At 48.3% G+C, this 27,807-nt stretch overlaps 1 protein-coding gene across 2 annotated transcripts in view; it reads left to right on the forward strand.

Annotated features, from left to right (window-relative positions):
• Positions 1-27,807, forward strand: part of erich2 (glutamate-rich 2) — a 289,680-nt gene that overhangs the window by 215,609 nt on the left and 46,264 nt on the right. For both annotated transcript variants that reach the window (XM_038789479.1, XM_038789478.1), the window contains one exon: positions 19,608-19,679. In XM_038789479.1, the coding sequence (XP_038645407.1) occupies positions 19,608-19,679 (72 nt within the window). The remainder of the gene's footprint in view (positions 1-19,607; positions 19,680-27,807) is intronic.

Here is a 27,807-nt window from a genome sequence, read left to right on the forward strand (position 1 = left end):
GGGGGGGGGGGGGGGGGGGGGGAGAATTGGGAGCAAGGAGAGACCTCCGACGGCGGAGTGAAACCCACATTCTCAAGATGGCGCTGGAGCGAGGCGACTCTCTGCGCGCTCTCCCTAACAGATTCCTTTTTTTATTTATCTTAGAATCGTTCTAATCATTTAAAATTTATGTATTTTCTTTTATTTCCTTTTCTTTTCATGTACTTAATGATCTATTGAGCTGCTTGCAGAAAAATACTTTTCACTGTACCTCGGTACACATGACAATAAACAAATCCAATCCAATCCAATTCTTCTTATGATTTGCTCCAATGGATGATGATCATTCTCCACTATGAACCTTCTTCTATAGAGAGATGTATGGAACACCTCACATCCCTACACGACTGTTAAAAGCTCTCTTTTATGTTGGTATATTTGGTCTCAGCTGAAGTGAGAGCTTTGGATGCAAATGCTTTCCCTCTTGTAACACAGCAGTTCCTAATCCTTTTGTAGAAGCATCCACCTGTCATAGTACAATGGACTTGTCTCCTGATTGAGTTTCCCGTCATATTATTCTGACCTCTACATATTCTTCCATCAGCTTCTGCAGATTTGCTGTGTGCTCTGACATATGCAGTATGAAAGAGTATTGGACCAAGCCGAGGAAACTTCTCAACTCTCGTGGGGCTTCCATCCCAGAAATAGCCATGATTCTTTCAAGGCTCACTTTGATTCCATCAAGTGTGAACACCATTCTGAAGAACTGGTATTCTGTTACTTTTGCAATGCATTTGTCTTGTTCAACTTGATCCCAGTTTTTCTGGTTCTCTCCATGGCTTCATGTAGATGGTAGTCATGTTCTTTCTCATTGACACCGTTTATCTGGATAACATCTGCTATGTCAGTGGCTCCTTTGCGTTCCCTCTATGTCGTGTCTACTTTCAGCTGGAAAACATCCTTGCTCACTTTAAGGACGTAAGATAGACAGAGGAATTTGTACTGTTCAAAGGGTATGTTAAATGTTGTCAATAGCGAAGATTCCGTGTCTGGGTTCACATTCAGCCATTTCTGCCATTGAGTTGCTGAAAACCTTTGTCCCTGCCAGTGCTGGTGTGATCTTTTTCAGCGTTGGAATGGTTAGTGATCCCTCTTTATGGGATCATTAAAGTCTTTGGGATCCAGGCAAATTATTAGTTGTCTATTTGGCTTCTCTCTCTTTACTTTCATTTTTTCTTAGGCTTCTCTCTCATCATGATGGAATTTATCCAATCAGTAGGCTCCGTGACTCTGGAGATCACCTTTTCTCCCATCGCTTGGAACTCTCTTTCATGTTTTCCTTTTAATTCTATTGGTACTTTATGTGGGGTTGAATCACGGGTTTCATTGCTGAGTTAATGTGATATTCAAAGTTTTCAAAGCATCTAACCACTCCAAAACAGTCTGGGTACATTTGCACCAGATCTTCTTTGCATCTGATCGGTGGGCGTTTTCCAATGGGTGTAATCTTTTTCAATCCTCAGTATCACCTCCTTTACCTCATTGTTTACTGAAAAATCTACTAACTGATCAACCCTGGATGGCAGGATCATCTGTTTCAGTACCATAGAGCATGCAGGTAACATCTTTGCCTTTGTGTGATCCTCTGATTTTGGTTGATTCTAGCTATCGAGTCTCAGTTCCCCCCGTGTGCTGTTAGCATGATGTTGCACAGTTGCAGAACATCTCTCTTTGGATAGCCATTTTCTTCCAAATTTTCAGGAAAGATTTTCTGGTATATTCTGAGAGGGATGAAGTTATTCTGTGCTCTGGCATTAATCTTCACTCAGATTTATCATTGCAGGCTTTTTGCTCACCCTCTTCCTTATCTTAATGATTGTGTGAATTTATTTTCTCTAGGACCTTTCACATCCAGCTGTTTCATGCAGTAGTATGGTTCCTATGTCTATTGTGTTCCCAAATTCATCATATTGTTCCAGGGTGTGGAATGTTTTGATTTAATTTCCTGTCCATTCACCCAGTTGCTCTTCTCTAGTGCCTCATTTATCACCTTTATCAACTACCTTTGATCTGCACATCTTTTGCCATCTGTTGTCATCCACAGCTCCTGTCTTTCTCTCTGATGTACATTCTTTTGTTTCTGCTGCAATATATCAACCATACTGCCATCATCTTGGTTTATCTGAAGGTAGTTGGTGGCTTCATCTGTCTGCCTATGGCTTTGAGTGCTCTGGCAGAGTCTACGGCTTGGGACATTGTGAACTCATCTTTCCCAATTAGCGTTGTCTGTACTTCAGGGTGTTCAGAACCACAAATTTGTTGACCTTTCTTCTGTGTCCTTAAATGTACATTTTCTAGCTGCATTTTTAACATTTTGTTACAAAGTTATTAATAAGCTGGTATAATTCCTGTCTGAGGCCTTGGAATTCATACTGGTAAATCTGATGATTCAATTTTGGCTAGAGATAGGAGGTGATTTTTTAAAAATTGTTTGGGTCTTTGCTGACCTCTTCAGTAAGCTCCCAGCTGTTAAATAAATTTAATCCTATATCTCCTGCCCACAGAAGGGTACAACTGACTCTCACTCCATGCTAATGCCTTTGAGGAAACTACTGAATGTCAATCTGCACTTAAACTTCGCAAATGCCTCTACCATGATCAGCTTCCCAATTCATTTGAGGGCTGGCAGCTTTCATTCATTGCTCTGCCAGTTGATAGTTCCTTTTTTTAGTTACTGCCCGAAATTTTCTTCTGGCATTACTGTGGATTGTTCGTCCAAATCAGGGCTAAATTAATTTTAAAAGCATCAGGTTTACTTACAGACACTTGCTTGCCACCATGCTATGTGTTCTTTTGTATCTTGGTTCCCAAATATTGGTAAGAATCACATTTTAAGCTTGGAAAGATTTGTCTTTAATGTTACCGTAAGAAGTCTTACAACACCAGGTTAAAGTCCAACAGGTTTGATTGAAACACGAGCTTTCGGAGCGCAGTTCCTTCCTCAGGTGAATGATTGACACTCATTCACCTGAGGAAGGAGCTGCGTTCCGAAAGCTCGTGTTTCAATCAAACCTGTTGGACTTTAACCTGGTGTTGTAAGACTTCTTACTGTGCTCACCCCAGTCCAACGCCGGCATCTCCACATCATTTAATATTACCATGCTGCTTTGTATCCTAGAAGGACTGGATTGAGCTGGTTCTGTTACACATCCCATCCTCCTCTAGTGCTGTAAAATGTGGCCCTCTGGAACACTTACACAGAACAATTATTTCCTAGCCCGTCACAGATATTTACAGGTAATGCAACAGCATGTAAAAATAAGGTTATCTGTTTCATTTGAGAGTCAGCCAGCTGGCTGTGTGTGAGGGGAGAAAGACTGGCTTGGTAAGTAGAAACCCAATCATCTTCAAGCCCTGAGCAGATCAGACTTTGATTACTCACCAGGTTTGGGTTAGTAAGAAATCCAAAGAGAAAGGCAAATGAAAATGAAAATCGCTTATTGTCACGAGTAGGCTTCAATGAAGTTACTGTGAAAAGCCTAGTCGCCACATTCCGGCGCCTGTTCGGGGAGGCTGTTACGGGAATTGAACTGTGCTGCTGGCCTGCCTTGGTCTGCTTTCAAAGCCAGCAATGAGCACTCCAATGAATGCACAGCTACAGCCCGAAATGGGAAGCTCACCATCATAGAAGTATTTGTCAAGTTGAGCCAAAAGTGCAGATTGACATTCAGTAGTTTCTTAAAAGGAACTAGCAATGAAGAGGACGTCAGCTATATCCTTCTGTGGGAATTGAGGTAAAAGATTGAAATTAAAGTTTTTTATTTGAATGCGCAAAGCATCCACAATAAGATAGATGAACTAGTGGCAGAAATAGAGATAAATTATTAGATTTCATTGCCGGTACAGAAAGTGCAGTTTTTTTTGGCAAGGTTGGCCAGTCCAGACGATGTTGCCCACAGCACTGACCGCCTCTGTCACCTGCGCCCAGGCACGGTGAACGTGAACCTCACATTCACCTGAGGAAGGAGCAGTGCTCTGAAAGCTCGTGTTTGAAACAAACTTGTTGGACTTTAACCTGGTGTTGTAAGACTTCTTACTGTGCTCACCCCAGTCCAACGCTGGCATCTCCACATGATGGCAGCAATGACTGAGAGTCTTGGGCAGATGTCCGACTTGCTGGGGAATATGACCGAGTGCCAGGCTGATTTTGATGGGGTTCTGCGGGACATGTTCCGCTCTCAGATGGGAATGGCTAATGCTCTGTGGAGCTCGCCCCAGTAGCAGGTGGGCACAGCTGAGGCACTCGAGAGCATGGCCTAGTCACTGGGGGATGTGTCCCAGTCACTGACGAGCATAGCCGAGGGCGTCGACACGAGATGCTGACCATGGGGAACCGCCAGGGCTGGCAGAGCCAGATGACTCAGGGGCAGCCGGGGCCCGAACCAGCTGCCCCTCCATCCCAGGGTGAACCCCCAGGGCCCTATGGGCACCGACCGGGAGGAGGGGGCGCTGAGCGCCAACCCAGACCCGTCCCATGGGGTGGCGAGGTTGGCTACCAGCACTCCCAAGCTCCACCCCTCGGATGAGACAGCGTCTCGGGGTCAGCACACAGGACAGGGCGACATGGCTGTGCATGTGCCGCCGACAGGTGAGCCAGCGCCCTCCAACCCCAGAGCCCTCAGAGGACACCCGCCAGAGCCATCGAAGGACACGGGAAGAGGTAAGCAGCTGGATGCCCCCACCTCAGATGTGTATCCTGGGGAAACATCAAGACGCAATGGTAGATCTAGGAGGGCCAAACACGTTGAGCATCACTGAGACCAGTGGGGTAGGGGCGAGGGGTTAGGTAGGGGCTGGGGAGGGATTGGGGCTGGTTGGGGGGGGGGGGGGGTTAGGAGGGGGTGGCATTATCGGGAATGGGGTATTGTGCAGCACATTAAACAACTCTTTGCACAAACATTATGATGCCTCTGTCACTTTCATCTGCAATGAGGGCTGACCCCCAGACCCTTTACCTGTTTACACAGACAACACCCCCCCCACTTCCCGTGGTACCAACCCACCCTCCTGCCATGGTCGTCTCCTGGGAGCTGCGTTCCATCCCCTGGGTGTCCAGGCATCAAGATTTGATTGGAATGCTAGGCAATGACTCCCACATGGTGCCACGAGCGATTGCCCCCCAGTATCTGCCCCAGCTCCTCCCCACCTTCAATGGTGCCCCACCCCCATGGAGGGTCCTCCACCCCCAGCCGCAGGCACCCCCACCTTCCGCCGAGCACGGGGGTGGTAAGGCCAGCACCCCCGGTCTCTTTGCCTGTGCACAACGATTGCAAATCCCCTCCTCGGCTCACAACAGAAGCGCTTACGTCAGGTTCACGGTTTTAAAAAGGAGAACCAATCGGCGCCAGCGTGAGCACTTGCCGGGGAGACCGGTTAATGACAAGAGGCCGTTGGATGACAGATGGTTCTCGTTAATTGTATGGAAATGGGCCTTAAGTGGTGATAATTGGTTTCTCTCCACGCTCCGAATTCGCCTACGGTAGCAGGCCGATTGCATCGCAAACTGTTTGGCGCCTGGCGTGGTTCCTATTTTTGGCACCTCCATCTATTCACAGGCTGTGTTGAACGAGACTGGAAGATCGCATCCCTAGTCTCAAACTGAGAATCTCGCCTCTGATGTATCAAAAAAACAAATAACAATAATCCTGACATAATTTCTGTGAATGCAGGCCAAATATTTTCAGGACCAAGTGCGCAAATCCAACCCTTGATCTTTTTCTACATTGTATTTTAGTAGAAGGAATACTTGAGGTGACAGGCTGTTGTGTGCATATTGAAGCATTTGGAATAAGGTGACCTTTGTCAGCTTTCCACTTCAGCTCCTATGTGGGCAGTTTACTATGCATGGTTTCTATGTGGATGCATGAGAGGGGGCTAATGGGAGTGTCTGCATGTGTCAGCATCCTACAGAGGGAGCATCTTCATCTGCACTTTTCAGCTACTGAACATTGGCTAACCACAGCATCTGATCAAAAACTATAGCAGTTCTAATGACATCAGTGAGATCAGTTAAGCCTTCTAAGTTCTCTAAGATCCCCAATTGTGTAATGGCAAGAAGAGAGAATCTCAAGTGTCTATGACAACAGTTAAGCAAGTGTGGAAAAGCATCTTTACTCTTCTGGCCGCTGACAATGGAGACTTTGTGGCAGACATTCTTGGAGTTACTACATACTCCATGGTGGATGGCAGTGTTACAGAACCATCACAGAAGGCAGCACTTGTGTGACTAGTAAACTCTCTTTGAGCTGCCATCTGCCACATTGTTTGGCATAGTCTCTAATTTCTGTACCAATACTTGATGTCCTTTTTAAACGTGAGTACAGTAAAGGCTTATCAAGCAGAGACTGGCACACTAGACAGCAGCTTAGAACATAGAACGATACAGCGCAGTACAGGCCCTTCGGCCCTCGATGTTGCACCGACATGGAAAAAATCTAAAGGCCATCTAACCTACACTATGCCCTTATCATCCATATGCTTATCCAATAAATTTTTTAATGCCCTCAATGTTGGCGAGTTCACTACTGTTGCAGGTAGGGCATTCCACGGCCTCACCACTCTTTGCGTAAAAAACCCACCTCTGACCTCTGTCCTATATCTATTACCCCTCAATTTAAGGCTATGTCCCCTCGTGCTAGCCACCTCCATCCGCGGGAGAAGGCTCTCGCTGTCCACCCTATCTAACCCTCTGATCATTTTGTATGCCTCTATTAAGTCACCTCTTAACCTTCTTCTCTCTAACGAAAACAACCTCATGTCCATCAGCCTTTCCTCATAAGATTTTCCCTCCATACCAGGCAACATCCTGGTAAATCTCCTCTGCACCCGTTCCAAAGCTTCCACGTCCTTCCTATAATGAGGCGACCAGAACTGTACGCAATACTCCAAATGCAGCCGTACTAGAGTTTTGTACAACTGCAACATGACCTCATGGCTCCGGAACTCAATCCCTCTACCAATAAAGGCCAACACACCATAGGCCTTCTTCACAACCCTATCAACCTGGGTGGCAACTTTCAGGGATCTATGTACGTGGACACCGAGATCCCTCTGCTCATCCACACTACCAAGAATTTTACCATTAGCCAAATATTCCGTATTCCTGTTATTCTTTCCAAAGTGAATCACCTCACACTTCTCCACATTAAACTCCATTTGCCACCTCTCAGCCCAGCTCTGCAGCTTATCTATGTCCCTCTGTAACCTGCAACATCCATCCGCACTGTCTACAACTCCACCGACTTTAGTGTCGTCTGCAAATTTACTCACCCATCCTTCTGCGCCCTCCTCTAGGTCATTTATAAAAATGACAAACAGCAACGGCCCCAGAACAGATCCTTGTGGTACGCCACTCGTAACTGAACTCCATTCTGAACATTTCCCATCAACTACCACTCTCTGTCTTCTTTCAACTAGCCAATTTCTGATCCACATCTCTAAATCACCCTCAATCCCCAGCCTCCGTATTTTCTGCAATAGCCGACCGTGGGGAACCTTATCAAATGCTTTACTGAAATCCATATACACCACATCAACTGCTCTACCCTCGTCTACCTGTTCAGTCACCTTCTCAAAGAACTCGATAAGGTTTGTGAGGCATGACCTACCCTTCACAAAACCATGCTGACTGTCCCTAATCATATTATTCCTATCTAGATGATTATAAATCGTATCTTTTATAATCCTCTCCAAGACTTTACCCACCACAGACGTTAGGCTCACCGGCCTATTGTTACCGGGGTTATCTCTACTCCCCTTCTTGAACAAAGGGACCACATTTGCTATCCTCCAGTCCTCTGGCACTATTCCTGTAGCCAATGATGACCTAAAAATCAAAGCCAAAGGCTCAGCAATCTCTTCCCTGGCTTCCCAGTGAATCCTAGGATAAATCCCATCAGGCCCCGGGGACTTATCTATTTTCACCTTGTCCAGAATTGCCAACACTTCTTCCCTACGCACCTCAATGCCATCTATTCTAATAGCCTGGGTCTCAGCATTCTCCTCCACAATATTATCTTTTTCTTGAGTGAATACTGACGAAAAGTATTCATTTAGTATCTCGCTTATCTCCTCAGCCTCCACACACAACTTCCCACCACTGTCCTTGACTGGCCCTACTCTTACCCTAGTCATTCTTTTATTCCTGACATACCTATATAAAGCTTTTGGGTTTTCCTTGATCCTACCTGCCAAAGACTTCTCATGTCCCCTCCTTGCTCGTCTCAGCTCTCTCTTTAGATCCTTCCTCGCTTCCTTGTAACTATCAAGCGCCCCAACTGAAACTTCACGCCTCATCTTCACATAGGCCTCCTTCTTCCTCTTAACAAGAGATTCCACTTCTTTGGTAAACCACGGTTCCCTCGCTTCACCCCTTCCTCCCTGCCTGACTGGTACGTACTTATCAAGAGCATGCAATTGCTGTTCCTTGAACAAGCTCCACATATCCAGTGTGCCCAACCCTTGCAGCCTACTTCTCCAACCAACACATCCTAAGCCATGTCTAATGGCATCATAATTGCCCTTCCCCCAGCTATAACTCTTGCCCTGCGGGGTATACTTATCCCTTTCCATCACTAACGTAAAGGTCACCGAATTGTTCCCCTTCTCTCCCACAATGAGCTGCTCCTGTTCATTCATGCTATGTAACTCATTCAGTCCACTTCCCCCGAACTTGTTTTCAAAATCCCACTAGGATGGATGTATCTGATCTGGTGGTTCAGAGGGAGAGAGTTATTGACAGTACATGAGTCTGTATTTGGTAAGTGCTGAAAGACTATCTGTCATGGCCTACCTTGTCCTCTTATGGCATGCCTAGAGAAAGAGAAGAGATAGACAGTTTGCTAAAGTGTCCTTGTGAGTAGAAATTACATATAGCTTTAGGAAGCAGTGATATGGTTAATACCTTCAAAATTTTTATTGGTGATATTTAGTGAACCATAGAATCCCTACAGTGCAGAAGGAGGCCATTCGATCTATTGAGTCCACACCGACCCTCTGAAAGAGCACCCTACCCCACTCCCCTGCACTATCCTCGTAACACCATAACCCTGTCTAACCTGCACATCCCTGGCCATTAAGGGGCAATTTTATCATGGCCAATCCACCTAACCTGCACATCCTTAAACTGTGGGAGAAAACCAGAGCACCCGGAGAAAACCCACGGAAGGAGAGGAAGGAGAAATAGAGAATAGTATGGGGACGACAAAATGCAACCATTGATCATGAATCTTGAACTTCTAGGTGGTCCCCTGCTTCTCCTTGCCAGAATTTTGATACAGGGTTAGTCGTCATAAATCACGAAGATTCTTCTCCTATAAATGGTTTCATACAGTTGCTATTGGGCTGTCTTCTGTAAACACAGAAAAAGAAGTGCCAAATTCTAAATGCTGAGAATGACATGTAAAAGCAAAATGGCAGCATAATATTCTTTATTAGTGTCACAAGTAGGCTTACATTCACACTGCAATGAAGTTACTGTAAAAATGTACTAGTCACCACACTCTAGAGCCTGTTTGGGTACTGAGGGAGAACTCAGAATGTCCAATTCACTTAACAAGCACATCTTTCGGGACTTGTGGGAGGAAACTGAAACCGGTGGAAACCCACGCAGACACGGGAAGAATGTGCAGACTCCGCACAGTCAGTGACCCAAGCCGAGAATCGAACCCAGATACCTGGCACTGAAAAGCAACAATGCTAACCACTGTGCTACCGCGCTGCTCTTGAAACCAATAATAGGTTAGATGATACATGCATAAGGCTCAGAGCCTAAAGGGTAGTCTATCTGCCATATCAATTTAAGTCCATGGTAGTAGAGGAAGATCATGCTTTCATCTCTGACTTTGATCAGGTCTTTGAATTTTTTCTTGCACCGTTTCCAGGTTCACAGTGTTGTCAAGGAGCCAATAACATTTGCCTCTCTGACTGAAACTCACCACAATATTAGGGTTAGCTTGACCAGTTCAGACTAGAGCAATTCAGCCACTGCCCCTCTTCTTATTAGAATTATCCCAAATAGTGCTGGGAACCGGGACCTGGAAGTCCCACCTCATTTACAACAAATCCTATTTCACACATGCAAGGAAACCCAAACTCAGCAGAGCCTCATTGCTGAGCCAAACTCATTGCTGAGCTCAAACATACCTAATTATTGCTGGAGCGAGGGCCTTATTCTGTAGTTTGTGGGCTGCAAATTGTTTAGTGTAAATGTGAATGCTGATAAAGGGAAAATCAAACTTGTGGAACTGTCAAGTTATTTAAATTGCACTTTAAATTAAAAAAAAGTCTGCCTGGTATTGGTGAGTTGAAAATATGTCGGTGTAGTTGAGTTGAAAAAATGCCTGTGATTGCAATTTCAAGAGATATTTGTTAACTTAAACCTAAGTGCTATCATTATAATATTATGACTGCTTGCTCACCCTTACTATCATAGTGGGAAGTTGTAAATTCCCAGTTGATTGACAGCATTAGCTATCTTTAAGATTAGCTACCTTTAATGTGAGGTTATGAATACAAATGTTGATTTCCTACACCTAACCCACAAAGGAAGCTTTTGACCTGATTGTTTGATTTAATGAAATCAGCTGTTTTTTTCCTGTTTGTTTGAGTCTAAATGCAGAATAAACCAAAAATACCCCAAATCTGCAAAGTTTGCCGATGTTTAATCATTAAGTATATTTGAACACATGTTTTGGGCAAATGTAAGCGAGCGAAGCCACTTGTCCACAATCCTTCTGGCACACTTCCATCATGAGTCCCATGGGAGTGGGGTGAAAGGGATGGAAACTATTTCAGTTGAGTGACTCATGTGTGCCAACTTGGTTTCCCCCCACAAAGTTGGAATTATCCCAAATGGTGCTGGGAACTGGAACCTGGAAGTCTCACCTCATTGACAAAAGATTATATTTTAACCAGTCGGAGAACAGGGACAATCTAATTATCTCCATTATCGCCAATATACGGGGAATTAGCGGCCAAGGTCACACATAGCCCCGTTTTTTACAGTGGGGAGCTCAGCTCGCCAGAACGCCCCATTGCAGCAAGAAATTGGGACGCCATTTTTAAATGGCATCCCAATCTCTGATGCCCTTAAAAGAATCCTCGATCTCCCCCCTGCCCCCCAGCATGAACACAACATGGGAAGGTCCCCCGGACCCTGCACCCCCAACCCTGGCCCAATCGTGTGCGCAAAGTATGTCAACTTGGCACCTTCGCAGTGGCAACCTGGTACCCTAGCAGTTCCCCAGCCAGCTGTCAGTGTGACCTGGGAACCCTGGCAGTTCCAGGGTGCCAGGCTGGCACTGCCAGGGTACCCAGATGGCACCAGCAGTGCCAGGGCACCACCCTACCCAAACGGCATGCAGCTGGGGGCCTCCGATCCCCTTGCAGACCACCCCATGAGTGCCGTTCCATCTGGTCCCTGTTTGTGGGGACCAATACCATACAGCGCCCACCTGAGGTCTCTGAGGCGAAGGAGTTGAATCCCAAAGCCTCAAGCACCTCGGGAATCTGCCTTCCTCTAATATGCAGGTTAGCTAAAAAGTGATCCCGCCCATTGTGGGCGGGATTCCCCTTGCAGCGTCTTGCGAGATTACGTTGAATCTCGCGAGGTGTTGCGAGCCGGATAGATCCCGGAGCACAATGCGGCCGAAGAATCTCGGGTGAGCCCACCAGCGGGCCACCCGGTGCCTCCGCGCTTCGCGGAATTTACCCAAGTCCCGCGAGATGTCGGACCTCTGCCCAAAAGGGGCGGGAACAAATGGCGTTCGCGGAAGTAGATCTTAAGCCTGCATACGACCTACCTGCCTGGAACCACCAGCCTCCCTCGCTTCTCCGGCCTCCCCAGGGAGGCTGCAGCTGGGCGCCATTCAGCACTGGCCCACACAAACGTGGACTAGGCGGAATGGCACCCAAGGTGGGGGGATCTTCCGGGCTATCATAGACCCCTAGGTGGCTCAAGGGCCCTCCTCCTGGAACATGGGCATCTTGGCACTGTCCAGCTGGCACCTTGGCACTTCCACCCTGGCACTTCCACCCTGTCACGGCCAAGGTGTCCGAGTGGCATTGCCAAGCCAGTAGGAGCACTGCCTGGGTTCCAGGGTGGCAATGCAAGGGTGCCAGAGTGGCACTTCCATGGGTCAGGGGCCGAGGATGCCATGCCCATGAAATAAGGGTGGGGGGAGTTTGAAGGGTGGGGATGTGCAGGGCAGGTATGTAGGGGAGTGATTAGTGGGGGTCCTAGAAGGGAGGCGGTGCTGTAAGGGGGCTTGTGGCTGCCTGACGAGGGGGTGCTCCCAGGGACCCCATAGCAGGGTGTCCTCAATTAAGGGGTATGGGGTGGTGCCCATGTGTGGGAGGTGGCATTGCCCATGGGTGGAGGTGTGGGGCACCCACAAGCTTACTTCGAGATCGGGGCACCCTTTCAAAATCACGGCCCAATCTCTTGAGTTGAGCTCTCCAGTGCTAAAAACAAAATTCTAAAGTGTGGCCTAAACTTGTGAGAAACTCCTCAGACCCCCAAAAAATGATTAGCATCATTGAATAGGAACGGGAAACTCCCTGAAAAACTCACCACAAATGAACTTAGAATTTTTTCCAGAGAATCGCACCCACAGTATTGCCACCTGGACTGAACATCATTCGATTTGCACATCCATTGGGGGCGCTATTCGGAAAGTTAGTCAGGATATTCAAATGGGACAGCACTCTGCCAGCATGAATTCAGAGCAATTCCCGGTGAGCGGGTGTTGTAACCGCTGAGGCCAGAGTTAGCACTAAAGAGCCTGACAGCTGGAGATATTTTTAAGCGCTCCACTTACCACACACTCACTGCAGCCACGAAGATGGCTCACATAAGATCCCCCCCCCTTGAGTTCGGGAGGCCAAGTTGGACACACAGCTCCATGCCTGGAGAGGAGGGACATCCTCTTCCCAGGCTCAAGCATGCCCTCCTGAACACCGCCTGTGTGGTGGTAGCAAAGGAAGTCACCATTGCCAGCCTCATTAGTAGCAGACATCTGGTGATCCAGAGGGGTGGGGGTTACTGGTGAGGAGGGCAGAGAATCAGGGAGGATTCCAAAGGCCTTAGTGCAGGTGTCCTCTGGTTGGGATGAGCTCTGCTAATCCTCTGCTTCCTCTGCCGTGGGGTAGTGCTTCTGCGGAGTGCCAAAACGTGGTGGGCTCCTGATTGAACTTGGCTATGCCCATCCCCTTTATAATACAGCTGGGGTATGAAGGTGTCCAGAGGGGAAACCTGGGTGGGTTCCCAGATGACCAGAGGCCTTCTGAGCATTCAAAGGACACAGGCAGCACTCAGCAGTGTGAGCAACCAGAAGCCTGTAAGTAGCACCAGAGGGATGCATTTTAAGCACATAGTGCAGCAATGGCGGTCTGAGCCAGGCCACTCCAATTCCGAGGGGAACACCCCAAGTCCATGGATTTGGCACCAAGTCGCTCCGCACTACTGCCCCTGGCCCAGGCAGCCACCCACCGAAGCCCGACAATTTTTGGGGGGTTTTCAGTAGTTTGTTAGCCTCCCGCTCCCACACCGCAGCCATGGAACCCGGGCCCTGCTTGTAAACACTTGCCCTAATTCGCGCCTGTAGTAATATGCCTGTAAACAATATTTTTTTTTCGAAAATATTTTATTGAGGCATTTAGAATTTTAACAATTTTAAACATCATGTTTCACCAAGAACAAAACAATTTAACCAACGCACCCCCCCCAGTCTTCCGATACACCACAAATTGCCACCTCTGGACTCGGCACCAACCTCACCTTTAAAAACTCTGACATGACATCAGCAAACCCCTGCCAGAAACCCCTCAGCCTCTAACCTGCCCAAAACTTATGGACATGGTTCACAGGACCCCCCCCCCCCCCCCCCCATACAGCGCCCGTACCTATCTTCCACCCCAGGCTTATCCGAGCTACAGTCATGTGTGCCCTGTGAACCACTTTAAATTGTATCAGGCTGAGCCTGGCACACGACAAGGATGCATTGACTCACCTCAGGGCCTCCTCCCATAATCCAGCCTCCAACTCCCCACCCAGCTCTTCTTCCCTCTTTCTCTTCACCTCCCATATCGGGGCTCCCTCCCACTACATTAGTTCCTTGTAGATCTCTGAGACCTTCCCCTCTCCTACTCCTCGACACCACCTTATCCTGTAGACCCTGGTAAGACATTTATTACTGGGCGGCGAACATTGTTATAGTTAGGAAGTGGATAGTGGGGTGGGGTGGGTTTGGGAACGGGTGGAGGCGGCCTCAGGTAAAGATATGAGTTTAGGGGCACTGTTAACGGCACCTCTGCCGTTCTTGCTGATCAGGTACTCCACGATCCCGGTAGTTGTGGCAGCCCCGAGGGTGTGGGGACTGCTGGGAGGTCAAAACCTGCCTCCGCATAAAATCCCTCACCTGCAGATACCGGAACCCATTCCCACCTGGCAACTCAAACTCCTCCTCCAACTCCTCCAAGCTCGGGAGCCCTCATCAATAAAAAGATCTCCAAACTCTCGATCCCCACCCGCTACCACCTCCAAAATCCCCCATCCAGCCCCCCCCCCCCCCCTGGGAGGGAACCGGTGGTTGCCACATATTAGTGACCACACTGACACCTCCTCGAACCCCATATGCTGCCTCCACTGTCCCCACACCCTCGGGGCTGCCACAACTACCGGGATCGTGGAGTACCTGATCAGCAAGAATGGCAGAGGTGCCGTTAACAGTGCCCCCAAACTCATATCTTTACCTGAGGCCGTCTCCACCCGTTCCCAAACTCACCCTCCCCACTACCCACTTCCCAACTATCACAATGTTCGCCGCCCAGTAATAATTTATAAAATTCGGAAGAGCCAGTCCCCGCTCCAGCAGCATCTTCTCCCACGGGGTTTTACCCGCCCAGTCAAATCCCGAGATCACCGCATTCACTTTTTTAAAGAACGCCTTGGGGACAAAAATTGAAGGCTGTGAAAGACGAACAAAAACTTCGGGTGGACTGTCATTTTAACCGTCTGTACTTGCCCCGCCAATGACAATGGGAGCGCATTCCGCCTCCAAAGGTCCCCCCCCTCATCTGCTCCACCAACCGACCCAAATTCAGTTTATGCAGCTGCTCCCACTCCCACACCACCTGGATACCCAAATACCGAAAGCTCCCTCTCACCACCTTGAACGGCATCTCACCCAATCTCTTCTCTCCCCTTGCTTGAATCACAAAGACCTCACTCTTACCAATATTCAGTTTATACCCCGAAAACCATCCGAATTCCTCTAATATCCCCAAAATCCTCCAATCCCTCCAGTGGGTCTGAAATGTATAAAAGTAAAGTGAGACCCTGTGCATCACCACCCCCGTATTATCCCCTGCCAGACCTTCATCATTCTTAGTGCTATTGCCAACGGCTCTATAGCCAGGGCAAACAGCCGTGGGGAAAGTGGGCACCCCTGCCTCGTCCCCCAGTGTAACCTAAACTAATCTTATCTCACCTGGTTCGTCCACACACTTGCCACTGGTGTCTGATATACCAACTGGACCCAGTCCACAAAACCCTACCAACCCAAACCACCCCAGGACCTCCCATACGTTTTCCCACTCCACTCGATCAAAGGCCTTCTCTGCATCCACGGCCACCACCACCTCTACCTCACATCACTCTGGAGGCACCATAATCACATTGAGTAACCTCCTGATGTTAGGCGGCAGATGCCTACCCTTAAAAAAACCCCATCTGGTCCTTTCCTATTACCCCTGGGACACAGTCCTCGATCCTCGAGGCCAAGATCTTCGCCAGCAGTTTGGCATCTACATTTAATGGGGAGATTGGTCTATATGACCCACATTGTTCGGGATCTTTATCGACGCCTGTGACAACATCGGGGAAGTACTCACAGCCCCTTTGCTTCATTGAAAGCCCTTACCAGCAGTGGTCTCAACACCCCTGAGACCTTCTTGTAGAATCATACAGGGTACCCATCCAGACCTGGGGCCTTACGCAATTGCATCACTTCCAGCCCCTCCGCTACTTCTGCCAGCCCAATTAGAGCCCCCAGGTCCCCCACCAACTCCTCATCTACCTTTGGGAACTCCAACCTCTCCAGAAACCGCCACATCCCCTCCTCCCCAGATGGGGTTTCTGACTTGTATAATTTACTATAAATGTCCCTAAACATCCTGTTTACCCCCGTCGGGTCCAAGACCGTATTCCTACCTGTGTCCTTCACTTTCCTAATTTCCCTCGCAGCTTCCTGCTTCCTCAACTAGTGTGCTAGGATCCTGCTCGCCTTCTCCCCATACTCATATACTGCCCCTCTCACCCTTCTCAACTGCCCCACCGCCTTACCCGTAGATAATAGCCTAAACTCCATCTGCAGCCTCTGCCATTCCTTTAGCAACCCCGCTTCCAGGGCCTCCGCATATCTCCTGTCCACCTGCAGGATTTACTCCACTCGCCTTTCTATCTCCGCCCGCTCCGCCTTTTCCCTATGTGTCCAAATAGAAATAAACTCCCCCCTGACCACTGCCTTCTGTGCCTCCCAAACCGTATCTGCCGAAACCTCCCCCGTGTCATTAATCTTCACATAACCCTGGATGGCTTTCCTCATCTGCTCACACACCTCTTCTTCCTCCAACAGTCCCACATCCAGCCTCCACTGCGTGTGCTGGCCCCCCCATTTGTTTGCTCGTAAATCCATTCAGTGCGGGGCATGGTCCTACACCACTATTGACGAATACTCAATATCAACCACCCCTGCCAACAACGTCTTGTCAAACACAAATTCGGGAGTACACCTTGTGAACATGGGAGTAAAAAGAAAATTATTTCGCCCTCGTTCTCCCAAATCTCCACGGATCCACCCCCCCCCCCCCCCCCCCATGTGCTCCATGAACCCCTGAAACGCCTTGGCAGTTGCTGACACCCTCCCCGACCTCGCGGTCAACCAGTCCAGTCTTGGATCCAGGACCGTATTGAAGTCGTCGTCCCCCAATAATTAACTGATGAGAGTCCAGGTCAGGGATCCTCCCCAGTACTTGCTCATAAATTCAACATCATCCCAGTCTGGGGCATAGATGTTTACTAACACTACTGGCATCCCCTCCAGTTTCCCGCTCACCATAACATGCCTTCCCCCAGAGTCAGCCACTATACTTCTCACCTCAAATGCCACCCACTTATTGATCAAAATCGCCACCCCCTTCGTTTTAGAGTCCAATCCCGAATGAAATACTTGCCCAATCCATTCCTTACTCAGTCCAGTCTGGTCCCCCACCTTCAGGTGAGTCTCCTGTAGCATGGCCACATCCGCCTTTAACCTTTTTAAATGTGCGAACACACACGGGCCCACTTGACCGGCCCCTTCAATCCTCACACGTTCCATGTGATCAGCCTGGTCGTACGAACCACCCCTCCCGCCATCATCGATCCTCCTCCCATTAGACTTTAAAAGCCTGTCAACAGTACATCCCCCCTATCCAGTTCCCCCGAACAACAACCCCTACCCCCAATTCCCCATAACCTTCTGCTCACCCCCCACTGTGCCTCCGTGAACTAGCCCTACCAGCTAGTCTGGCATCCGCCGTCCATGGTGCCTAGCATCCTATCCCCCACTAATTCCCCTCCACCCCGTTCAGTCACCCTGCTAGTGCAGACAAAAACAACCCCTCCCCAAGCCCATTGAAGAGATTAAACCCCCATCTTCCAACCGAGAACAAAAACAAACCTGATGCCGAAATAATGGCCCCAAACACAAATTAAACGCAGCACCAAAGCATCTCCACCAAAGTTCAAAGTCCACCTTCTCCTGCCAGTCCATTGTCTGAGACAAATTCTATCCCCTCCTCCGTCGTCCCAAAGTACAGCCCCCAGCCTTCGTAGGTCACCCACAGACTTGCCGAGTGCAGCAACCCAAACTTCGCCCCCTTCTTGTAGAGGGCCACCTTGACCTATTTAAAGCTTGCTCTCCTCTTGGTCAGCTCTGCACCCAGGTCCTGGTATACTCGGATTTAACTGCCCTCCCAGGTGCAGCACCTCCTCTGCCTGGCCCACCTCATAATTCGCTCCTTGTCCAGGAAATGGTGCAAGCGCACCACCATTGCACTCGGCAGCTCGTTTCCCTGGGGCTTCCTCATTAGCGCCCTCTGCGCTCGATCCACCTCCAGAGGCCATGCAAATGCTCCCTCTCCCAGCTGCTTCTCCAGCATCCTTCCCACACATGCGCCAGTGTCGGCTCTTTCACTCCCCTCCGGAAGGCCCACAATCCTAATATTCTGCCTTCACAACCGGTTCTCTAGGTCTTTGACTTTTTCCTGGAGCCACCTCTGCTGATCTCACATCAGCCCCATCTCCGCTGCCATTGAGGCGAACTGCTCCGCATGTTCCCCCACCATCTCCTCCATCTTCTGGATCGCCTGACCCTGGGTCTCCAGCTTCGTCTCCAGGCGGTCGATCACCTCCTTAATCGAATCCACTGCCTAGGCCAGGTCCTCCAGATTCTCCTTGCGTTGCTGGGTGAACTTACTGTTCAGGAAGCCCACCAGCTGCTCTGTTGACCACTGAGCCGGCAGAGCCGTTCCCTGACCCTCCGCCATCTCCACGTGAGCCGCAGGCAATGCACCAATTCTTGCAGTCTGATCCCCTCTTTTGTGACCGCTTCTGGCCCTCAGCTTCATACACCAGTGGGTTAATCTCTTCCCCTCACTCTCCTGCACCTTTGTGCCTCCTCACATCCACCCGTTTACTGGGGGAAAAGTCCGAAAAAACTGCCATGAGCGGCAACCACCAAATGTGCAACCACCGACACCATGGCCGCCATCGGAAGTCGCCGCCTATAAACAATATTGTAGTTAGTTGGTGGTGTGACCTCCAACCAGCAGATGGCGGTACAGATCCACCATGCGATCTCGAGACAGTGGTCATGTGACAAGAAACTGAGATATAAGTCAGGTCAAAGTGTTCCAAAGATGGTTATAAGATGTGCACGAGGACAGTCGTGCATAGAGGTAGTTCCAGGGGAGTATAAAGAAACTCCATGATAACTTGCTCTGTATCTGATCGTTACCTTACCACATGTGTATTCCTAAAGATCCTGGTTTGGACAAGTCACAAGCAGTTCTGTGGATTCCTTGCTAGACATCGAACACCGAACACAATAGTGCCCACGAAACGTACGGCTACGAGGGGTGGAGCTTGAAGTGTCCAAGCTGCTCATGATACTAAAATCCATGCAAATGATGGTTTTCCACGGATCCACCGACGCTGGGCGCAAACTTCAATTTTTTGATTATCTGCGATTCCTCGCCCGATTGCGATTTGGGGTCCAGCGTCACAAAGCAGAGAATCCAGACCACTGTCTGGTTTGATTTTAATATGTATTATCTTCGCTCCTAATTTTTCAAAAAACTTATTACTCAAAAAGATCATTGTGTCCTGAAAACACCACCTATTGTTCCATTGCAGTTTGAAACAGCAATTGTTTTGCATCATTAATATTTGTAGCTGTTAAGCATCATGTTCAAAGTAGTAGGAAGATTAATTACGTTTTGCTCTTTCTTTGTTATTCTATTTGTAGTTCTCATTTATGAGCCTGAAAATCCAGAGGCCCAACAGTTCAAGATACTTCTAGATGTGAAAAATCAGTTAGGTAAGCAGGATGAAAGCTGTTTGTCATCTTTTACCTCGTTTGTCTGAATTGAATCTTTTATAAGAAACACTGCAGTATGAAAAGCAGTGTAAAAACATACATTTTGATTCTTTTGATGCTGATTTTTCATCTGTAAAAGCTTTACTTCCATATTTGAATGTATTTTTGCTTTGACTTGAAAAGAAAGTAATTTACATTTTTATGAAAAAATATTACTAGATTAAGTTTTTGCATTTTTAATTTTTTTCAGATGTTGAGGCATTATGTTTTGCAGTACAGAATTTATAATTGGCTAATGAATTTAAAAACATACCCTTTTCAATTATAAATTATCACACCATTCTGGCTTTCTGGTTATTTGAATATATTCTTTAAAAGTTAGTAATCAAATTTTGAAATGGTATACCACGGCCAGGATTCGCCCCTACCCGGCGGGGCGGGGGGGTCCCGGCGTAGCGGAGTGGCGCCTTTAGGGGCTAGGCCCGCGCCGGAGTGGTTGGCGCCACGCCGACTGGCGCCAAAACCAGCGGCAACGGCCTTTGACTCCCGCCCCCCGGCGTCGGGGCTGGCCGAAAGGCCTTGGCTGGTTCGCGCATGCGCCGGTGCGTCAGTGGCCACTGACGTCACCACCGGCGCATGGGCGGTAGGGGGGGGTTCTCTTCCGCCTCCACCATGGTGGAGGCCGTGGCGGCGGCGGAAGAAAAAGAGTGCCCCCACGGCACTGGCCCGATCACGGGCCTGGCCACCGTGGGGGCACCCCCCGGGTCTGATCACCCCGCGCCCCCCCCTCCCCCCAGGACCTCGGGGGCCCGCTTGCGCCACCAATCCCGCCGCCACCAGAGGTGGTTGAAACCACGGCGGCGGGATTGGCCTCTCAGCGGCGGGACTTCGGCCCATCGCAGGCCGGAGAATCGCCGCAGGAGGCACGCCGATCGGCGCGATTCCTGCCCCCGCCAATTCCCGGGTGGCAGAGAATTCCGGCCACGGCGGGGGCGGGATTTACACCGGCCCCGGGCGATTCTCCGACCCTGCGGGGGTCGGAGAATTTCGCCCCATATTGCTAAATTAGATGTTTTAGAAAAGATAAATGTTGACAAAAAAACATGGATGTTATTTCCAGAAGAGCAATTAAATTCCTACAATGTAATGCAATAAGCCAAGACCGATATGGTTCAACATAAGTGCACTAGAGCAATATTCTGAAAGTATTCTACTCTTAAAAATGGGATAGGGTCTGAATCAGTTGTCAGATAGGGTAACCTCCTGCAGTACAATGGCCAAAGACTGTCCTCCCTCCTACATTCCATCTGTTGGCTTGCAGAGAACCCATATTGTTCTTTCTGCTGACCACACAAACTGCAATCTTTTATCTTTCATAGAATCCCTACAGTGTAGAAGGAGGCCCATCATTTCAGCACCGACCCGCGGAAAGCACACTCTACCTAAACCCACTCCCCTACTACCCTGCCCGATTCCCATAACCCCGCAACCTAACCTGCACATCCTTGGACACTAACAGACAATTTAGTATGACCAATCCACCTAACCTGCACATCTTTAGACTGTGGGAGAAAACCGGAGCACCCCGAAGAAACCTAGGCAGATACTGGGAGAATGTGAAAACTCCACACAGACAATTGCCCAAGGCTGGAATCGAACACGGGTCCCTAGTGCTGTGAGGCAGCAATGCTAACCACAGTGCCACAATGCCGCCCTAACTTTGTCAGTCCAAACTTCCTGGCTCTGCAGTACCAGATTTGAAGGTACCCCAAAGATGCACTGGAAAATCCCTCCCGGAAGTCCACAGGAAAGGGTTTAATCGGCAATTGTCCAGGAGTGCCACTTCCCATGGACAAATGCTGTGAACCATCCGACAAAGGAATTTAAACCGCTAACTTCAGATGGTTCTGTCAGTGATACATTCATAGTGACTCTGAAAATGTTAGAAGAAATTTAACCACTTCTAACTCAAGCTTAACTATTTTGAACACCCAGTCCAGTCTCTGCACATTCTCTGTACACTTCTGAAACCACAATGGACCCCTGCAAGCTGGAATCTCACCTACTCCTGCACCCTCACCCCCCAAACCAACACGACCCCTCTGACACCACCCAGCTGGACCCCCATGATCCAACCTGTCCCAACCCCACAACCTAACCCAATTCCCCCCAACCCACCTACCCCCATCCCATAGCCCAATCCTATCACTCCCCAATGTCTGAAACCGCACTCCCCATGTCTGACCACCCCCACCCCCAACTCCCTTCCACTTACCCTAACCTTTTCCCGGTCTGATATTTTCAATGGGACTTTAACTCACCTTGACAACAGCTTGTGCTGTAAAAAAAGAGGGCGTGTCGTTCTTTGCCCCGCTTCATTTAGACTCTAACCCTGATCCAGGATCGGGGAGATCGGACCAGACATGGACTGAAGAAATATAGCACGGGTACATGGGTACGGAGTGTCAACCCATGCTGATAGCCACACTGAGGAAGTTATAGACCAAAATCTATCCATAGTCAGCCCAGCTACTCCTGCCTATTTTCAAGTGAGAACATTTTACACCTTTCTCTCAGTAAATCTCACCCAGGACCCCAGTCTCCATGGTAATCTATCCATTCTGGCTTGTGGTCTGGCAGAACCCCTAGCAGATCACATGATCTTCTTCATTAATCAATTTTACCTTGAATTAAAGAGATCAATTAAAACATAATCATATAAAACCTCATAATTGCAACACGAGTCATATTTAGCACAATGGAAGATGGTTATTTTTATTGCAAACAATCATCTCAGCCCCAGAACTTTGCTTTAGAAGTTCCTCAATGCCTTGGGCCTGACCATCTTCAACTACTTCACTAATGGTCAGAAGTGAGGATGTTGGTTAATGATTGGGCAGTGTTCAGTTCCATTTTAACTCCTCAGATAATGAAGCAGTCTGTTCCACATGCAGCAAGACCTGGACAACATTCAAGCTTAGGCTGATAAATTGTATGTAATTATCATGCCACACAGTTGCCAGACATTGATAATCTCCAACAAGAGTGAGTCTAACCACATCCCCTTGACATTCAACCATCACTGAATCCCCCACCGTCAACATTCTAGAAGTCACCATTGACCACAAACCTAACTGGTTTCACCCACCAGTGGAAACAACCTACCCGCATCTATCCTATCTATTCCCTTCATAATTGTATATGTTTCTATAAGACCCCCCCCCCCGCTACCTTCTAAATTCCAACGAGTACAGTCCCAGTCTACTCAACCTCTCCTTGTAATCCAACCCCCTCAACTCTGGGATTAACCTAGTGAATCGCCTCTGCACACTCTCCAGCGCCAATACGTCCTTTCTCAGGTAAGGAGACCAAAACTGAACACAATACTCCAGGTGTGGCCTCACTAACACCTTATACAATTGCAGCATAACCGCCGTAGTCTTAAACTCCATCTCTCTAGCAATGAAGGACAAAATTCCATTCGCCTTTTTAATCACCTGTTGCACCTGTAAACCAACTTTTTGCGACTCATGCACGAGGACACCCAGGTTTCTCTGCACAGCGGCATGCTTTAATATTTTATCATTTAAATAATAATCCCTTTTGCTGTTATTCCTACCAAAATGGATAACCTCACATTTGTCAACATTTTATTCCATCTGCCAGACCCTAGCCCATTCACTTAAACTATCCAAATCCCTCTGCAGACTTCCAGTATCCTCTGCACTTTTTGCTTTACCACTCATCTTAGTGTTATCTGCAAACTTGGACACATTGCACTTCGTCCCCAACTCCAAATCATCTATGTAAATTGTGAACAATTTTGGGCCCTACACTGATCCCTGAGGGACACCACTAGCCACTGATTGCCAACCAGAGAAACACCCAACTCTTTAATCCCTATTCTTTGCTTTCTATTAATTAACCAATCCTCTATCCATGCTACTACTTTACCCTTAATGCCATGCATCTTTATCTTATGCAGCAACCTTTTGTGTGGCACCTTGTCAAAAGCTTTCTGGAAATCCAGATGTACCACATCCATTGGCTCCCCATTGTCTACCGCACTGGTAATGTCCTGGTACTTGCCTGTTTTGCTCCAACAACAGTCACAAAACTCGACACCGTCCATGACAAAGCATCACATTTGATTGGCACCCCATCCACCATGTTAACCCTTCACTCTACTCATTATAAGTCCATGGTGTGTACCATCTACAAGATGCATTGCAGCAACTTACCAAGGCTTGCTGCAAAGTCAGGATATCTTCTGGCTAGAAGCATAAGGGCTGGAGATGAATGAGGGCACTACCATTTGCTAGTTCCCCAATCACATCAATCCTGATTTGGAAATAAATTACCACCATCATCATCCCTCGATCAGACGTCTAAAATTTCTACCCAACAGCATTGTGGTGTACATGCAGTTTAAAAATGCAGCTCACCACCCCATCTTTAGGGCAGTTAGAGATGGCAACAAATGCTGGCCTGCCAGCAACATGGATATTGAATGAACAAAGAAAATATTATCTGCATTCCAATTCCAAAGCTTGCCCGACATTAACAACAGTGGAACATGAAATGTGCTTACTTGGCCAAAGACTCCCCAAGTCTTGTATGAGTAGTACCAATTTTCAATGGACTGCTTTTGTGATCTTGCATTCCCAGTGGAGTTGTATCCCTGCATCATAGCTGCACAACCTGTCACCTTCCTTCCATTAAAGTTTATGGATGGGAAAATCTCAGGCTGTTCAGCTGAAATGCACTCCCTGGAGCTGCTACATTCTGTTCAAGTTGGTGAATTGGCCCATACCATTAGTTGGTAAGATCAGTCAATTGGACACAAACAGATCTGCATTGTGTAGATTGCACACATTCTGAAGATGACACTAACTCTTAAGTTCTGATTTTGTGAGATTAGACTTTTAATTCCAGTTTTTTATTAAATTTAATTTCATCATGTGTCATGATGGGATTTGAACCCAGATCTGAGAGCATTGTGCTGGGTCTCTGGATTACTAATCCAGTAACAATAGAGAGTATAAAACTGGTGGCTGACCAAATCCCATCAGTTTACAGGTGGGCCAGTTAAATAAAAATTACCTGCACTCTTTTCTTTGTATTTTTTCTCTCTCCTATTTCTTTCCTTCCCCGCTTCTCAGTGTCTGTTCCTGTCCTCTAGTTTTGTTACTTTGTGCCCCGAGTAGATGCCAGGTGACCTCCTCCCTGTCCCTGAGGCCAGATCTCTTACTCCTCACCCTCCCCCCCCCCATTCCCAAACTTCTTATTTCCCTCCCTGCCTGTGTTTTTCTCCCATCGCTGGCCTTCACTTATCTGAACGATCTTGATTTGTTCTTCATTGCAGTTCCTTCCAACACACTGCTTCAATGTAAATGAGTTCTGAGGCCCAATATTTGGAGCACCTCTCATGCCTCAGGTTTAGGGATCATAGCCTGTACCCATTGCGTACCTAAAAATGGACACAACAAAATTTCTAGTTCCTTAAGTTTTATAATGGTGAGAATATAAACTAATAGAGAACCAAAAAGGAGTGGAGTCAAAGAATGTTAGCAGTGCCACCTAGTGTAGGAGAGTTGAAAGCTAAGCATCTAAAAAAAAACTGTTGTGACGGTGTCACCTATTAAAAGAAATAAAGTTTGACATAAAACAAAAACAGAAAAAGCCACAAATACTCAGCAGGCCAGGTGGAGAAATAGAGATCAGTCAGTAGAATTTTTAGGCCTAAGGACCAGAAAATATTAGAGATGATCAGCATTGAAATACGAACAGAAAATAGGGACAGAAGAAAGAAAAAATAGAAGTGAAAAATGCACGCACACATGAATTTTACTGGCCCCTGGAAGGCAGGCTCAGAGGCAGGGGCTAAAATTGTGGGGTGAATTGTCTGGATTAACTTCGTGGTAGTCCCACCATCAGGACATTTTACTGACAGTAGGAAAGGAATCATTCAGGCAGCCAATTTTCATAACTAAAGTAAAAGGAAACTTCTACAGATGCTGGAATTCTGAAATAAACACAGAAAATGCTGGGAAATCTCAGGGGGTCTGAAGGTGTCTGTGCAGAGAGAAACAGAATTAACGTTTCGAGTCCAATATGATTCTTCAGAAACATAATTAAAGGCCCAATTAGGAGTCATGTTAAGATGGGAATCGACTGTGGTGCTCTGGTGCGGAGTGGGATTCAAGAAGGCCTCACTGCCCTACCGGCGTGCCGTCAGGGGACTGCCTGTATGGAGCTACCGGGCTTGGCACTCAGCAAGACTATGTTTCACCACCGGCAAGATCCTTGAAGAGTCCCCTCCATTCCCTCATTATGCCCATAATTGATAATTAATGACTGCCCACCACTGCCAGTAGCTTTCGTCATTGTTCACCCACGTCAGACAAGACCCAAAGCCCTAAATCTGCAAGTTTGCTCCTAGTCCCTCTTCCAAACATACCTCCACAGGGTTGGGAAGGTGACATCATGGGCTGGATTCTCTGATTTTGTGGCTAAGTGCCAATGCCAGCGTAGGAACTGTGGTGTTATACGACACCAAAATCGCGTCGAGCCCTCACCAATTCCGGGACCAGATGAGGGGTTAGCAGGTGCGCCGAGTAAAACTCCCAGCTCCTGTGCCAAAACTGGCCGCAGAATGGCCAGGTCCATGGCCGCGCATGCACACGGAGGCGGCCTGCGGCGATCACGCCGTGCAACATGGCACCGGCCACGCATGGACCCGGCCTGCCAGATAGTGCCCCCCGTAACCCCCCTCGCCACCTCCAGACCACTCCCCACTAGTCCCCCCAGCCCCCGCCAAAGCCCCCCCTGCCAGCGGGACGGCTCCCCAACCCCCCCCGCACCCAGTGTGTGGCGGTGCTGGACTCAGTCCACAGCCGCGACGCGAGATCCCCGAGCGGTGTGAAGCAGACACGAGCGATGCTGTCGGCGACTCGGCCCATCGGCAGCAGCGCATCGGGGGAGGGCATCAGGTGACGTCCTGAGACCGTCCCAATGGCGTGCAGCGTACTTTTCGAGTACGCCATTTTTGAGGGGGCGGAGCATCGCCAAATCGTTGCGGCCCACAATGTTGGCATAGACGGGGATTCTCCAGCCGATCGTCATATTTCCCGTTGCTGCTCCATAATCCCCCTTTTTGCGGATGACCCCTGAGGCTCAACAACCACATCCAGCTGAGCAATGGTTAGCCGTTGGGCCCCATGGCAGAGACTCTAGATTGCTATCCCAATCACCAGGACCTAAACCTGCTCAAATATAATGTGCATCTCACCATGTGACAACCCGGCTATCTCTGACTCTGCTCTGGTGGAGGCTCCGTTTGAGTCATGTGATGGTGCATTCTCCCAAATGCTCACCTTTAACTGAGGACTCTGCTTCCTCCCACCACAACTTCACTGTCACATTTGACAGACCTGTAAGGGGTTAAAGACATGATTTAGTGCTGACATGGAGAAAAGGCTAATGTAAATCATGATATTTCAGTTCTTCCTTGTGCTGCTGGCGGTTGAGAGCACCAGCTGAGTGTGCTCTCTTTGCTGAGATCCAGGTTCATGTGCACTGACCGCGTGGTGAGGAGGCCAGGAGATCAGGGGCCTAGTGGCGGCCGCGGAGTCACTCACCGGCCAATGAGGAGATTGAGCAGTAAATGTGTCCCATTCGGAGCCGGAGATTAAAGGATTGGAGATTGGGAGCAGATGATCTGAAGCAGCTGCAAATCCCCTAAATATGAATGGGATTGAATGACGTTCAGGAAATGTACAGGAAAAGTCCCGAAAGATGTGCTGTTGGTAATTTGGACATTCTGAGGAGATAAGCGAGATACTAAATGAATACTTTTCGTCAGTATTCACTCAGGAAAAAGATAATATTGTGGAGGAGAATGCTGAGACCAAGGCTATTAGAATAGATGGCATTGAGGTGCGTAGGGAAGAAGTGTTGGCAATTCTGGACAAGGTGAAAATAGATAAGTCCCCGGGGCCTGATGGGATTTATCCTAGGATTCTCTGGGAAGCCAGGGAAGAGATTGCTGAGCCTTTGGCTTTGATTTTTAGGTCATCATTGGCTACAGGAATAGTGCCAGAGGACTGGAGAATAGCAAATGTGGTCC

Source organism: Scyliorhinus canicula, chromosome 2 (assembly GCF_902713615.1).
Source record: "Scyliorhinus canicula chromosome 2, sScyCan1.1, whole genome shotgun sequence".
NCBI lineage: Eukaryota > Metazoa > Chordata > Chondrichthyes > Carcharhiniformes > Scyliorhinidae > Scyliorhinus > Scyliorhinus canicula.